This window comes from Elephas maximus, chromosome 5, assembly GCF_024166365.1.
Source record: "Elephas maximus indicus isolate mEleMax1 chromosome 5, mEleMax1 primary haplotype, whole genome shotgun sequence".
NCBI lineage: Eukaryota > Metazoa > Chordata > Mammalia > Proboscidea > Elephantidae > Elephas > Elephas maximus.
In genome coordinates, this window is record NC_064823.1 from 46,130,104 (window position 1) to 46,145,737 (window position 15,634).

The 15,634-nt window shown below is 38.1% G+C and overlaps 1 protein-coding gene across 2 annotated transcripts in view; it reads right to left on the minus strand.

Moving 5' to 3' along the window:
* The window catches only part of ARHGEF38 (Rho guanine nucleotide exchange factor 38), a 158,612-nt gene that overhangs the window by 76,793 nt on the left and 66,185 nt on the right, over positions 1-15,634 (minus strand). For both annotated transcript variants that reach the window (XM_049885575.1, XM_049885574.1), the window contains exon 3: positions 12,562-12,685. In XM_049885575.1, coding sequence (XP_049741532.1) covers positions 12,562-12,685 — 124 coding nt within the window. The remainder of the gene's footprint in view (positions 1-12,561; positions 12,686-15,634) is intronic.

Genomic DNA, 15,634 nt, shown 5'->3' on the forward strand with positions numbered 1-15,634 from the left:
CATCAGTGGATCTTATTTGCAACAATTATTACTGTAATTGTGGTTTTCTATTTTCCTCTTTCCTTCTACATTTATTACTTGAAGTTTACTGAAAGGAAGAGTAGCTGCCTCTTCCTATTTATTTATATTAACATGTACTCATTAATATGTATTTCATTCTATGGATTATAATCAATACTAACATTATTTATTATGCTACTCAAATTTGTAAATTGTAATATTTTTAATTGAGAAAATACTTTCTCAATAAGCACAGAGGCACCTAATAAGCTCAGAGCAAATTCTGATAAATGGAGAATTTTCCTGTAATATATATTTGGTTATGTGCACTCGGCTGCCAACCAAAACATTGGCAATTTGAACCCACCAGTGGCTCTCTGGGAGAAAAAACCTGGCAGTCTGCTCCCATAAAGATTACAGTCTGGGAAACCCTAAGAGGCAGTTCTACTCTGTCATATAGTGTTGCTATAAGTTGGAATTGATCCACGGCATGCAACACATATGTGTGTGTCTGTGTGAATGTGTAAATATTTGAGCTGAAATATTTTCAAAATACTATCTCCATTTGGATTCTTGTTTTTGCAAAATAAAGCTATCAAATAAGTTGTCTCTATTTATGATCTTTTTTAAAATATAATTTTTATTGTGCTTTAAGTGAAAGTTTACAAATGAAGTCAGTCTCTCACACAAAAACCCATTTACACCTTGCTACATACTCCCAGTTACTCCCCCCCCAACACACATATGAGACAGCCCGCTCTCTCCCTCCACTCTCTCTTTTTGTGTCCATTTCACCAGCTTCTAACCACCTCCACCCTCTCATCTCCTCTCCAGGCAGGAGATGCCAACATAGTCTCAAGTGTCCACCTGATCCAAGAAGCTCACTCCTCACCAGCATCCCTCTCCAACCCATTGTCCAGTCCAATCCATGTCTGAAGAGTTGGCTTTGGGAATGGTTCCTCTCCTGGGCCAACAGAAGGTCTGGGGGCCATGACCACTGGGGTCTTTCTAGTCTCAGTCAGACCATTAAGTCTGGTTTTATGAGAATTTGGGGTCTGCATCCCACTGTATTCCTGCTCTCTCAGGGGTTCTCTGTTAGGGCAGTCATTGGTTGTAGCTGGGCACCATCTAGTTCTTCTGGTCTCAGGATGATGTAGTCTCTGGTTCACCTGGCCCTTTCTGTCTATTGGGCTCTTAATCGCCTTGAGCCCTTGGTGTTCTTCATTCTCCTTTGATCCAGGTGGGTTGAGACCAATTGATGCCTCTCAGATGGCTGCTTGCTAGCATTTAAGACCCCAGATGCCACTCTTCAAAGTGGGATGCAGAATGTTTTCTTAATAAATTTTATTATGCCATTGACTTAGATGTCCCCTGAAACCATGGTCCCCAGGCCCCTACCCCTGCTACGCTGGCCTTCAAAGCATTCAGTTTATTCAGGAAACTTCTTTGCTTTTGGTTTAGTCCAATTGTGCTGACCTCCCCTGTATTGTGTGCTGTCTTTCCCTTCACCTAAAGGGGTTCTTATCTACTACGTAATTAGTGAATGCTCCTCTCCCACCCTTACTCCCACCCACCTCTTGTAACCACAAAAGAATGTTTTCTTCTCAGTTTAAACTATTTCTCAAGTTCTTATAATAGTGGTCTTATACAATATTTGTCCTTTTGCAACTGACTAATTTCACTCAGCATAATGCCTTCCAGATTCCTCCATGTTATGAAATGTTTCATAGATTCCTCACTGTTCTTTATCGATGCATAGTATTCCATTGTGTGAATATACCATAATTTATTGATCCATTCATCCATTGATGGGCACCTTGGTTGCTTCCATCTTTTTGCTATTGTAAACAGTGCTGCAATGAACATGGGTGTGCATATATCTGTTTGTGTAAAGGCTCTTATTTCTCTAGGATATATTCCAAGGAGCAGGATTGCTGGATCGTGTGGTATGTACCATTTTACATTCCCACCAGCAGCGTACAAGTGTTCCAATCTCTCCACAGCCTCTCCAACATTTATTATTTTGTGTGTTTTTGGATTAATGCTAGCCTTGTTGGAGTGAGATGAAATCTCATTGTAGTTTTGATTTGCATTTCTCTAATGGCTAATGATCGTGAACATTTCCTCATATATCTGTTAGCTACCTGAATGTTTTCTTTCATGAAACGTCTATTCCTATCTTTTGCCCATTGTTTAATTGGGCTATTTGTCTTTTTGCAGTTGAGTTTTTGCAGTATCATGTAGATTTTAGAGATCAGGAGCTGATCAGAAATGTCATAGCTAAAAACTTTTTCCCAGTCTGTAGGTAGTGTTTTTACTCTTTTGGTGAAGTCTTTGGATGAGCATAGGTGTTTGATTTTTAGGGCCTCCCCGTTATCTACTTTTTCTTCTACATTCTTTATAATGTTTTGTATACTGTTTGTGGCATGTATTAGGGCTCCTAACATTGTCCCTATTTTTTCTTCCATGATCTTTATCATTTTAGATTTTATATTTAGGTCTTTGATCCATTTTGAGTTGGTTTTTGTGCATGGAGTGACGTATGGTCTTGTTTCAGTTTTTTGCAGATGGTTATCCAGTTATGCCAGCACCATTTGTTAAAAAGACTGTCTTTTCCTGATTTAACTGTTTTGGGGACTTTGTCAAATATCAATTGCTCATATGTGGATGGATTTATGTCTGGATTCTCAGTTCTGTTCCATTGGTCCATGTATCTGTTGTTGTACCAGTACCAGGCTGTTTTGACTACTGTGGCAGTATAATAGGTTCTAAAATCAGGTAAAGTAAGGCCTCCCACTTTGTTCTTATTTATCCGGGGCCTCTTTCCCTTCCATACGAAATTGGTGATTTGTTTCTCCATCTCATTAAAGAATGTCGTTGGGATTTGGATCAGAATTGCATTAAATGCATAGATTACTTTTGGTAGAATATACATTTTTATAATGTTAAAAAAAATTTTTTTTTTTTTTTAAGTCTTCCTATCCACGAGCAAGGTATGTTCTTCCACTTATGTAAGTCTCTTTTGGTTTCTTGCAGAAGTGTACTGTAGTTTTCTTTGTATAAGTCTTTTCCATCTCTGGTAAGATTTATTCCTAAGTATTTTATCTTCTTGGGGGCTACTGTGAATGGCATTGATTTGGTGATTTCCTCTTTGATGTTCTTTTTGTTGGTGTAGAGGAATCCAACTGATTTTTGTATGTTTATCTTGTATCCTGATACTCTGCTCAACTCTTCTATTAGTTTCAGTAGTTTTCTGGAGGATTCCTTAGGGTTTTCTGTGTATAAGATCATGTCATCTGCAAATAGAGATACTTTTACTTCTTCCTTGCCAACCTGGATGCCCTTTATTTCTTTATCTAGCCTAATGCTCTGGCTAGGACTTCCAGCACAATGTTGAATAAGAGTGGTGATAAAGGGCATCCTTGTCTGGTTCCCGATCTCAGTGGGAATGCTTTCAGGCTCTCTCTATTTAGGGTGATGTTGGCTGTTGGCTTTGTATAAATGCCCTTTATTATGTTGAGGAATTTTCCTTCTATTCCTATTTTGCTGAGAGTTTTTATCATGAATGAGTGTTGAACTTTGTCAAATGCCTTTCTGCATCAATTGATAAAATCATGTGATCCTTGTGTTTTGTTTTATTTATGTGGTTAATGACATTAATTGTTTTTCTAATGTTGAACCATCCCTGCATACCTGGTATGAATCCCACTTGGTCATGGTGAGTTATTTTTTTGATATGTTGTTGAATTCTATTGGCTAGAATTTTGTTGAGGAGTTTTGCATCTACATTCATGAGGGATATAGGTCTATAATTTTCTAGTGGTGTCTTTACCTGGTTTTGGTATCAGAGATTTGGTGGCTTCATAGAATGAGTTGGGTAGTATTCCATCCTTCTCTATGCTCTGAAATACCTTCAGTAGTAGTGGTGTTAACTCTTCTCTGAAAGTTTGGTAGAATTCTGCAGTGAAGCCATTCGGACCAGGGCTTTTTTTTGTTGGGAGTTTTTTTATTACTTTTTCAATCTTTTCTTTTGTTATGGGTCTATTTAGTTGTTCTACCTCTGTTTGTGTTAGTTTAGGTAGGTAGTGTGTTTCTAGGAATTCATCCATTTCTTCTAGGTTTTCAAATTTGTTTGAGTATAGTTTTTCATAGTAATCTGATATGATTCTTTTAATTTCAGTTGGGTCTGTTGTAATATCGCCCATCTCATTTCTTATTCGGGTTATTTGCTTCCTCTCTTGTTTTTCTTTTGTCAGTCTGACCAGTGGTTTATCAAGTTTGTTGAGTTTTTCAAAAAACCAGCTTTTGGTCTTGTTAATTCTTTCAATTGTTTTTCTGTTTTCTGTTTCATTTAGTTCAGCTCTAATTTTTATTATTTGTTGTCTTTTGGTGCCTGTGGGTTTCTTTTGTTGTTCTCTTTCTCTTCATTCAAGTTGTAGGGATAATTCTTTGATTTTGGCCCTTTCTTCTTTTTGGATGTGTGCATTTACCGATATAAATTGGCCTCTGAGCATTGCTTTTGCTGTGTCCCAAAGGTTCTGATAGAAAGTGTTTTCATTCTCATTGGATTCTATGAATTTCTTTATTCCATCCTTAATGTCTTCTATAACCCAGTCTTTTTTGAGCAGGGTATTGTTCAGTTTCCAAGTGTTTGATTTCTTTTCCCTCCTTTTCCTGTTATTGATTTCCACTTTTATGGCCTTATGGTCAGAGAAGATGCTTTGTAATACTTCAATGTTTTGGATTCTTCTAAGGCTTGCTTTATGACCTAATACGTGGTCTATTCTAGAGAATGTTCCATGTGCACTAGAAAAGAAAGTATAGTTGGTTGCTGTTGGGTGGAGTGTTCTGTATATGTCTACGAGGTCAGATTGGTTGATTGTGGCATTTAGATCTTCCGTGTCTTTATTGAGCTTCTTTCTGGATGTCCTGTCCTTCACTGAAAGTGGTGTGTTGAAGTCTCCTACTGTTAGTGTGGAGCTGTATGTCTCCCTTTTCAATGCTGATAGAGTTTGTCTTATGTATCTTGCAGCCCTGTCATTGGGTGCATAAATATTTAATATGGTTATATCTTCTTGGTGGTTTGTCCCTTTCATTATTGTATAGTGTCCTTCCTTATCCTTTCTGATGGATTTAACTTTAAAGTCTATTTTGTCAGAAATTAATATTGCCACTCCTGCTCTGTTTTGAATGTTGTTTGCTTGATATATATTTTCTCCATCCTTTGAGTTTTAGTTTGTTTGTGTCTCTAAGTCTAAGGTGTGTCTCTTGTAGGCAGCATATAGACGGATCTTGTTTTTTAATCCATTCTGCCACTCTCTGTCTCTTTATTGGTGCATTTAGTCCATTTACATTCAGGGTAATTATGGATAGGTATGAATTTAGTGCTATCATTTTGATGTCTTTTTTTGTGTGTTGTTGTGTGTTTCTTTTTCCCACTTGATTTTATGTGCTGAGCAGATTTTCTTTATATATTGTCATTTCCTCATATTTGTTGTTGTTGATTTTGTTTCTGCTGAGTCTGTATTTTTCCCTTGTATTTTATTTTGATGAGTAGGATACTTTGTCTCCTTTGTGGTTACCTTATTATTTACCCCTCTTTTTCTAAGTTTAAAACTAACTTTTATTTCTTTGTATCGCCGTATCTTCCTCTCCATATGGAAGGTGTATGATTACATTTCTTAGTCCCTCTTTATTATTTTAATGTTGTCTTCTTTTATATAATAACTTCGCTGTTACCCTGTTTTAAGCTTTTTTTTTTTTTAATCTTGCTTTGTTTTTTTGGATTTCTCTGTCTGGGTCGACCCCTGGTTGCTCTGCCCAGTGCTCTAGTCTTGGGTTGATACCTGATATTATTGATCTTCTAACCAAAGAACTCCCTTTAGTATTTCCTGTAGTTTTGGTTTGGTTTGTATGAATTCCCTCAACTTGTGTTTATCTGGAAATGTCTTTATTTCACCTTCATATTTAAGAGACAGTTTTGCTGGATATATGATTCTTGGCAGGAAATTTTTTTCATTCAATTTTTTAAATATGTCATCCCATTGCCTTTTGGCCTGCATGGTTTCTGCCAAGTAGTCCTAACTTATTCTTATTGGCTCTCCTTTGTAAGTGGCTTTTTGTTTATCCCTCGCTGCTCTTATAATTCTCTCTTTATCTTTGGTTTTGGTAAGCTTGATTATACTATGTCTTGGTGATTCTCTTTTAAGATCTACCTTATGTGGAGTTCAATGAGCATCTTGGATAGATATCTTCTCATCTTTCACAATATCAGGGAAGTTTTCTGTCATTAAATATTCAACAATTTTCTCTGTATTTTCTGTTATCCCTCCCTGTTCTGGTACTCCAATCACTCGCAGGTTATTTCTCTTGATAGAGTCCCACATGATTCTTAAGGTTTCTTCTTCTTTTTTTTTAAATTCTTTTATCTGATTTTTCTTCAAATATATTAGTGCCAAGTGATTTATCTTTGAGTTCAGAAATTCTAGCTTCTACATGCTCAATTCTGCTCCTCTGACTTTCTACTGAGTTATCTAATTCTGCAATTTTTTTGTTAATCTTTTGAATTTCTGATTGCTGTCTGTATATGGATTTTTCCAGCTTATTAAACTTTTCATTATGTTCCTGAATGATCTTTCTAATTTCTTCAGTTGCTTTATCTGTGTGTTCCTTGGCTTGTTCTGCATATTGCCTCATTTCCTTCCTGATGTCTTGAAGGGTTCTGTATATTAAACTTTTGTATTCTGCATCTGGTAATTCCAGGAATGCACTTTCATCTAGAAGATCCCTGGATTCTTTGTTTTGGGAGCCTGTTGAGGTGATCATGGTCTGTTTCTTTATGTGACTTGATATTGACTGTTGTCTCTGAGCCATCTATAAGTTACTGTATTAGTTTATGCTTGCTTACTGTGTTTTAGCTGCTTGCTTTGTTATGTCTTGGTATACCCCTATGGGTTGCTTGAGTGAGCTAGCTTGATTATTTCCACCTTTGGAGCTCTGGCGTCCTGTCCTCAGCTGGCTAGAGCTGTTATCAGGTATATCAGTCTAGGAGTCCATTCAGTTTTCTTGTATGAGTTCAGCTCAGATTTCCAGGTACCTGATCATCAAGTGTGTGGTACAGACTCTGTCCTACAGTCTTAGAGGGGCAGGGGTGATTGGCTTATACACTGGTATCTGATTGCAGCCAGGGTTATGCTCTGAACAAGGCAGGGGGCTGAGAACCAACCCCCAAGTGTCTCTGAGGAAAACACCTCTCTGTTCCCTAGAGCGTGCTGGTGGATGGGTTCTGCAGAGGGACCATAGGCACCCAAAGTTTTTGGTAGTAAGGACTGGGAGGTACCAGTTATCTTTGGACCCCTGTGGTGGGTGGCTGGGTGACCTGAGTGGAGCTACCAGACCTTAGGTGCCTGATGTGGGTAGATGAGGACCTTGTTTAATAGGCAAAGCAATGTCAAATGTCAAACACCCACCTCTCCACCACACAGCTGAATTGGTTGGAGTTTGCCAACAAGGGCCTATTCTCCCAAAATAGGCCCACACAGGTCCACACAGAAGGGAAAGGTGCTCAAGGTCCACAGATGGTTTATGCCTGGACAGGAGCCACTTCTGTCCTGAGCTCCCCCGGTTAGTGGAGCTAGCAAATTATCTTTTTCCCCCAATTGCAATTTTTTTTCCTTCCCCAAGGCTGGGAGGATGGGTCTAGGTGCTCACCAGGGTCTATCTCAGGCCCAGGGATTCAGCCGCTGAAGCCAGCTTGGGGGTGGGGGGTGCAGTAAAATATGTGCAAGTACTTAGCTTTTGCCAAGAGCACGCTGTTCTCCTCAGGTTCCAGATGTGTGAGCAGGCTGTGTGGCTGGCTGCTTCTCCCTGAAGAAACTGTGGCCGAATGCTAGTAGTGGCCCGCCGCCACCGCCGCTCCAGGAATGGTACCTGAGGGCTCCCTGTGATTCAGGTCTGGTAACTCCTCTCCACTTCTGAACGGCCTCTTCCTCCCCCTGCCCCTCATTTCGTTGTCTAAGCTTGCCTTTGATGCTCAGGGCTCCCAGCTTGTCACAAATATACTTGTTTCACTTGTTTTTTCGGGTCTTTGTTGTAAAAAGGGCTCAACAGAAAAGTCTGTCTATTCCACCATCTTGGCTCCGTCTCTATTTATGATCTTTAAATGCTTTCCTAATTTTAGATATTGCAAATTTATCTAATTAAAGAGGTACTCCATCCAAAGATTCTTCCCATTAGTCAAGTTGTCCAAAGTACAATTACAGAATTTCAAACATAAATCATTTATACAATGAGAGCTCTAGTTTAGTTTTTTTAGCTTGTTCCTTGTTTTGTACGGATAAATTTCAATGTTTTCTTCTTTGCAATTTTGTTTTCAATAATTGCAATTTGTAAAAGATTAAAAAGCTGAGGTTATTTTTTTCCTCTGTTTGTTAAACGTTTAGCTAAAGACTTCCAACTGATTTTGAACAAAATGAAATTCAATTTCAGAGGTCTTATTTACAAAAAAAAAAAAAAAAGTGCCATTGTAGAGCACTTTTGCTAATTTATTAAGAGGTGCTTTAAAGAATTAAGCATTTCTAAAAACTGATTAGTGATCCGCGGCGAAGAAAGTGTGTACTGTCATGCTGGAGAATTTTTTTGTATTTAATATAAGCTTTATGTCCCGATTTTATAGTTGACTCCATAAAAGTGTGTGCTAATTTTGATACCTATGGTTCCTATTTTAATTAACATAATATCACAGCTTTAAGTGTATGTGCCTCACAGTCAATCCCAAGTACATTTCTGCTCCATAGATTTCTTGTTTTAGTGAAAAGATTATTTACCATGATGCTATGCTTCACAAAAATTTGTATTTATAGTACTATTTGTATTCATATTGTTGAATTTTTCATTTATAGTTACAGTAGCACTTACAATAAAGTCAAACAATTCACCTTTGACACAATATACTTCCTTTTTTTTTTTAATTCTGTGAATTGTACCAAAAATGTTTTATTCATTGTTGGAATTAACTGATTTTCTATTTTATTCATCTGCTGTTAGTGTTATAAAATGATCTTCATTTAATTATTTCAAAACTCTTCTGCTAATAGTGCCAACTCATTAATAGCCATTACTTTACATTTCTCATAGGCTCAAGGAAATTCAGAGTTAAATATAAGTAAAACTGATTTAGAATAACTGTCATTTGATCTAAATGAAAAGTCATGCTGCACAGAGTGATATGTAACACATCTTTTGCAGCTGCATGTGTTAAATCTCTTACTTTGGATGCAGACTTTTAAAAATAGTGACTGGCTTTTGATGTAGACATTGTTGCTTTTTTGGCAGATTTGTGTCTTCTCGTGTTCTTATGTCCATGATGGTGTTAAAGACCACATAGTGGATGGTAAGTATTTTGTGTGTTGTATGTTCACTCTCAACTTGCTTGAGGAACAGACAATGAATGCTTAACTTTTAAATATGCATGCATTAAACTTTTGCTTCTGAAAGTGTTGGTTGCAAAATAAAATAATCCTAGACAAATGATTTAAAAAATGATTGTAGATTTATCTCATACAATAAATAACCAAACTATGGTAGTAAGAGCATTCAGACTCTCTGTAGCAGGACTGCTCAGTCTCTACTTCCCACACATTTCACTTATGTCTAATCTGTAATTGTCTTAACTATCCCACTGACTGGCAGCCTGGTAGCTTCACGCTTCTCACAGGTCACAGCCGTGGGCCACCCAGCATGGGCCGTGGCACAACTAGCTGGTACACTCAGTGGACGGTAGGGACGGCAATATCAAATACATCTGCCACCATCGCTAGAAAGGAAGAGTCAGTTGTGCTAGTCATTCATGTCCAAATATCTTTATTTTGCTAGTCAGTTCTCTGCATGCTGCACTTGAAAGGAAGATGTAAATTTCCTTGTAGAAACAGTTGAAGAGTGGAAAAGGTTGAGAAAGAAGAGATGGGCTGTCTTTCAGAGTTTACCATGTGTTAAAGCCCTGTTCACTGCACAGACTTCCTACACCCTACTAGAAAAGACCACATCAGATGTTGAAGTACAATGCAGTGGTCTTACAAAGCCTCTTGTAATGCAACTATTAATAATGATAATTCTTTAAAAATAAAAAATCTAGAAGAGATGCTAAACTGGACTGAACACTTAAACAATAGGTTAAAAACTGGATTCTGGTTTCCTAGAACACTAGGATACATGGAGACCTTAAACCTGGAATTGTCTTTCACTCCAGCAATGCAACCAACCACAAAATCTTATTTATACTTTCTTCCACATTGTTCTTGAATCTGACCCCCATATTCTATTCTCACTGTTTTCCACTTTAGCCTAGATGGTTGTTACCACCTGCCTACATTATTTATAACAGCCTATTTGCTGGTCTGGGGGCAGTGGTGGTTCAGTGGTAGAGTTTTCGCCTTCCATGCAGGAAACTCGGGTTCGATTCTTGGATAATACACCTCAAGCGCAGCCACCACCCATCTGTCAGTGGAGGCTTGTGGTTGCTATGACGCTGAGCATGTTTTAGTGGAGCTTACAAACTAAGACAAACTTGGAAGAAAGGTCTAGCAGTTTACTTTCAAAAATCAGCCAATGAAAACCCTATATCCACATGATTCAATCCTGTTGTGCAGGGGTCGCTATGAGTCAGGGCCAACTTGACAGCAGCTAGTAACAACATTTCCTGGTCTGGGACTAAATTTCTCCTTCTATCCTTTTTCTTCGTACCTAACAGGTTTTTCTTTTTCCAGACATTTTTGTCTCATCATATCCTTGCTGAAAAGCTTTTAGTGTTCCTCATTACTTGCAGAGTAAATTAAAAACCTCGATACCTGGGACAATCTGTGCTTAACTGGCTTTTCTAGATTCATTTCTCACTCCTTATATGAATCTTTACTCGAGCTTAACTTGATCACTCACCATGTCCTAAATACACTTGGTATTTGGCATTTGCTGTCCATATTTTTGATCATGCTGTTACTTATGTTCAGAATCTTCAGAATCTCCTCAACCTGGACCCCACTTGTTGAAATCTTACCTGTACATTTAAAGTCTAGCCCAAGTAACACCTTCAAGACTCCTTTGATTTCCCCCTAGAAATGTTCTCTTTATCAACGAAAGTTCTGTTCAGTATAGTAACTCCTCTGATGGTGTAGTATACAAATCACTTCAATTCAAGGAGCTGTTTGATTGCAAGCTTTTGAAGGACAGAGATGATCTCTTTCATCTTTTGATCTCCAACAATGCCATACAACACCTTATTCTTTGAAAACAAGATGTACTCAATAACTACTCATTGAGCAAATTAATAAATGCATGACCAGTTAATCTGTACTGAAGTGATAATGAATAGACTTTTTTCTTTTAGAAAAATATTCTTACAAGTTATTGGGGATGTTTAATCACAAGAACTTATTGAATTGGTGGGAGAATTTAAACCTGTTCATTGCAGAAATATTATTGGGTAGGTTGGCCTTTTGTTCTATAAAGATACTGCAAATACACAGGTCATTTTCCTTTGTATAAGATCAGCCTGGCTTGTTAAACAGTGGATCTTTCACAAATACTAAACAGGATCAATTTCATATATTTTTATAACTTTGAGTTTTTGTAATAAATAAATATATAAGATGTGTGTGTCTCAAAAAAAAGATCCATATCAAACTGTTTACAGTGACTACTTGTGGCTACTTGGAAAGCAGTGACATTGGCAGAGTGTACAAAAGGGGGTTTTACTGTTACTCTATGTATATTTCTGAAAAGTTTTAATATTTTTGTAATAAGTATATATTGTGTATTATGTTTAAAATGGAAAAATGATACTTTTAAAGAAGTTTTAGCCTACATGGCACTGTATATACAGTACCTTATTGTGACAACTATCTTCAAGAAGTTCACAACTCAGTATTCCCTTTGAAACTCCCAAGAAATGAAGAGAATAAAATGTTGGCTCAACATTTTCCAAATGATATTTTCCGTAATTATTTTTGAAAATCTCACCAGAGTAAGAAAATAAAGATATCTATCTATGATTATTTGAGATTAAAAACATGTTTGAAAAGGAAATGAAATGGAGAAAAAGAAAACACATGAAAAAAAAGCAGCTCTTGTGTAAATTTTTTTATATAAATCTTCACATAAAAGGCAATCTAAAAATACATCGATTTATAGGTGTGCAATTTGAAAACATTGTGACTAAAGTCAGTATTGCTATTAAAAGATTCAAATATTTAATTCTTTAAGGATCAAGTAAGTGTTAGCCATAAAATAAAATGAGAGAGAGAACATCTGGAAGGCGAAGAGGTTGAAAGATTCAAAGTCAAAAAGCAAATAGTATGCTTAGTGTTACTCAGGGACTTCAGCAAATGGATATAAACCCATTTGAAAATAAATACAGAGTTTGTATAATTACAAGGAGCCTGAAGATGGCATTTGTATATCTCCTGGAAATCTTGGTGATTCAGGCTGAAGCATAAAACCAAAGAAAAAGGGAGGTTATTAAAATATTGTTTCCTTGTATTGTAGAACTCAAAAAGAGAATGAACATACCGATTACTTGCACGGCTGGTTCCACGTCTGTTGTGGCCTCATCCAACAAGGAGAGCAGCTTGGCTGATATCTGATGCACGGATTCAATGTTGCTAAACAAGCTATCCACATCCAGCCTATCAATCTGGAGAAACACAAACACTGAGCACCAGCTGACAGAGGGGCGCACTGTATTTAAGATGATTTCTCTTGCTGAACAGTAAGTATTTTATATGCTCACTCACTCTGCCTCTATCAACCGTTTTCTACAAACATTCTTATTTGGGATTTGTAGTTTTTCACCCAAGAATTTGGGATGGCCCATCTGTTACCTCTTTTTCTTTCTTTTGAATAAGTTTTCATGGCTTGAGTACACATCTACACATCCTACAAGAACCAGAGTGGGAAGAAGATCTGGGCAAACTAGTTAAGTATTTTGGCCAAGTGCTATGGCTGTTAACCAAAAGGTCAGTAGTTCGAATCCACCAGCCACTTCTTGGAAACCCTATGGGGCAGTTCTATTCTGTCCTGTAGGGTCACTATGAGTTGGAATTCACTCAACAGCAATGGGTTTTTGGTTTTTTTTTATTTGTAGTAAGTATTTTTACTGGAGCCCTGATGGCACAGCAGTTGATAGCTCAACTGCTAACCAAAATGTCAGCAGTTTGAATCCACCAGCCACTCCTTGGGAAACCAATGGGGCACTTCTACCCTGTCCTATAGGGTTGCTGTGAGCTGGAATTGACTCGATGGCAATGGTTTGGTTTTGGGCTTATGAAGGTATGTGGAGTCCCTGAGTGGTGCAAACAGTTAAGTGCACAGCTACTAACTGAAAGATTGATAATTGAAACCCACCCGAAGCTGCCTCAGAAGAAAGGCCTCGCTTTCTGCTTCCTAAAGGTCACAGTCATGAAAAACTCTATGGAGCACAGTTCTACTCTGAAACACACAGGGTCACCATGAGTCAGAATCAACTCTACAGCAACTGGTTTTATGACATCGTGACCTAGAGTATATGAATTTAGAATATTCACTGCTTACATGGAAGAACTAAAGTCTCAGCTTAGACGAGTAACTAGTTTCAAAGCTGTTTTCAAATCACAGGTATTCTAAAAGTGATCACAGTGAATGTACTGGGTTGTTCCTACTTTTTTTTTCTTAAAAGATATCTTACAAGAAATGTGAGTGGAAATGTTCCCCAAACATGTTCTACTAATGAAGGATTCGTCAGATTTTGTAAATGCATTCATATCCACAGAAAGCAGTAATTATTTTTAGATCCTATTATAAGCTGGTACTTATAATAATTTATTTATTTGTCCATCCACCCTTTCATCAAATGTTTCTTGAGAACCTTCTATGTACCAAGAATTGTGATAGAAGCCAGATTCTGTCATAGATATTGGCCGTAGTCGAAGGATGGCCAACTATTCTGAGTTATCAAAGTAAAATTTGGTGAGGTATATGCCCTGATTTTGGTGGGTCTTACTCAAAATCTTTCCCTTGAGTTTAAATCATATCTGTTTCCATAATCAAATAGCGTCTTCTCAGGGCATGGCCAGGTTGGTGCAGGCTCCACTGGGCTACAGCAGGGAACAGGAGCAGGTGCCTTTTACTCATGGTTTATTGTGTGTGACATCATAGGTGGATAACCAAGTCATCAGCAATCAAGTCATGGAGAACTTCAAAGGTGAAAAGCAAGGTTGTTGGCCCAAAACCAGGTCAGCAAAATTAGGGGCAAGAGAGAGACAGAGATCTAGCTAAGGGTCAGAAAAGGGGGCTGAGGAAAGCATTATGCTGAGTGAAATTAGTCAGTTGCAAAAGGACAAATATTGTATGAGACCACTACCACTATTATAAGAACTCCAGAAATAGTTTAAACAGGGAAGAAAATATTCTCTGATGGTTACAAGAGGGGGGAGGGAGAGAGGGAGAGGGGTATCCACTAATTAGATAGTAGATAAGAACTATTTTAGGTGAAGGGAAAGACAACACACAGTACAGGAGAGGTCAGCACAACTGGACTAAACCAAAAGCAAAGCAATTTCCTGAATAAACAGAATGCTTCAGAGGTCAGCATAGCAGGGGCGGGGGTTTGGGGATCATGGTTTCAGGGGACATCTAAATCAATTGACATAATAAAATCTGTTAAGAAAACATTCTGCATCCCACTTTGGAGAGTGGCATCTGGGGTCTTAAATGCTAGCAAGCAGCCATCTGAGATGCATCAATTGGTCTCAACCCACCTGGATCAAAGGAGAATGAAGAACACCAAAGACACAAGGTAATTATGAGCCCAAGAAACAGAAAGGGCCACATAAACCAGAAACTACATCATCCTGAGACTAGAAGAACTAGATGGTGCCCAGCTACAACCAATGACTGCCCTGACAAGGAACACAACAGAGAACCCCTGAGGGAGCAGGACAGCAGTGGGATGCAGACCTCAAATTCATACAAAAAGACCAGACTTAATGGTCTGATTGAGACTAGAAGGACCCTAGTGGTCATGGTCCCCAGACCTTCCGTTAGCCCAAGACAGGGACCATCCCCAAAGCCAACTCTTCAGACAGGGATTGGACTGGACAATGGGATAGAAAATGATACTGGTGAAGACTGAGCTTCTTGGATCAAGTAGACACATGAGACTATGTTGGCATCTCCTGTCTAGAGGGAAGATGAGAAGGCAGAGGGAGTCAGAAGCTGGCGGAATGGACACAAAAATAGAGAGAGGAGGGAGGGAGCGTGCTGTCTCATTAGGAGGAGAGTAGTTAGGAGTATATAGCAAGGTGTATATAAATTTTTGTACGAGAGACTGTCTTGATTTGTAAACTTTCAGTTAAAGCACAATATGTATGTATAAAAAAAGAAAAGGGGGTTGATAAATTAAGGGAAATCAGGAACACGGGATGTAAGAGACAGGGTTGGAGGAATTCTGGAGATGAAGGCCAACAACTGCAGCTTCTTTCCCATGCTTTCAGCATCATTTTCTTAGGAGCACCAGGTCTATTTAAGGGGGAGGAAGGAGACAGTGTGTTTATATTTTTATCCCACCCTTTTTTACAGGTAGTATTTTGAAAAGTACATTCTATTA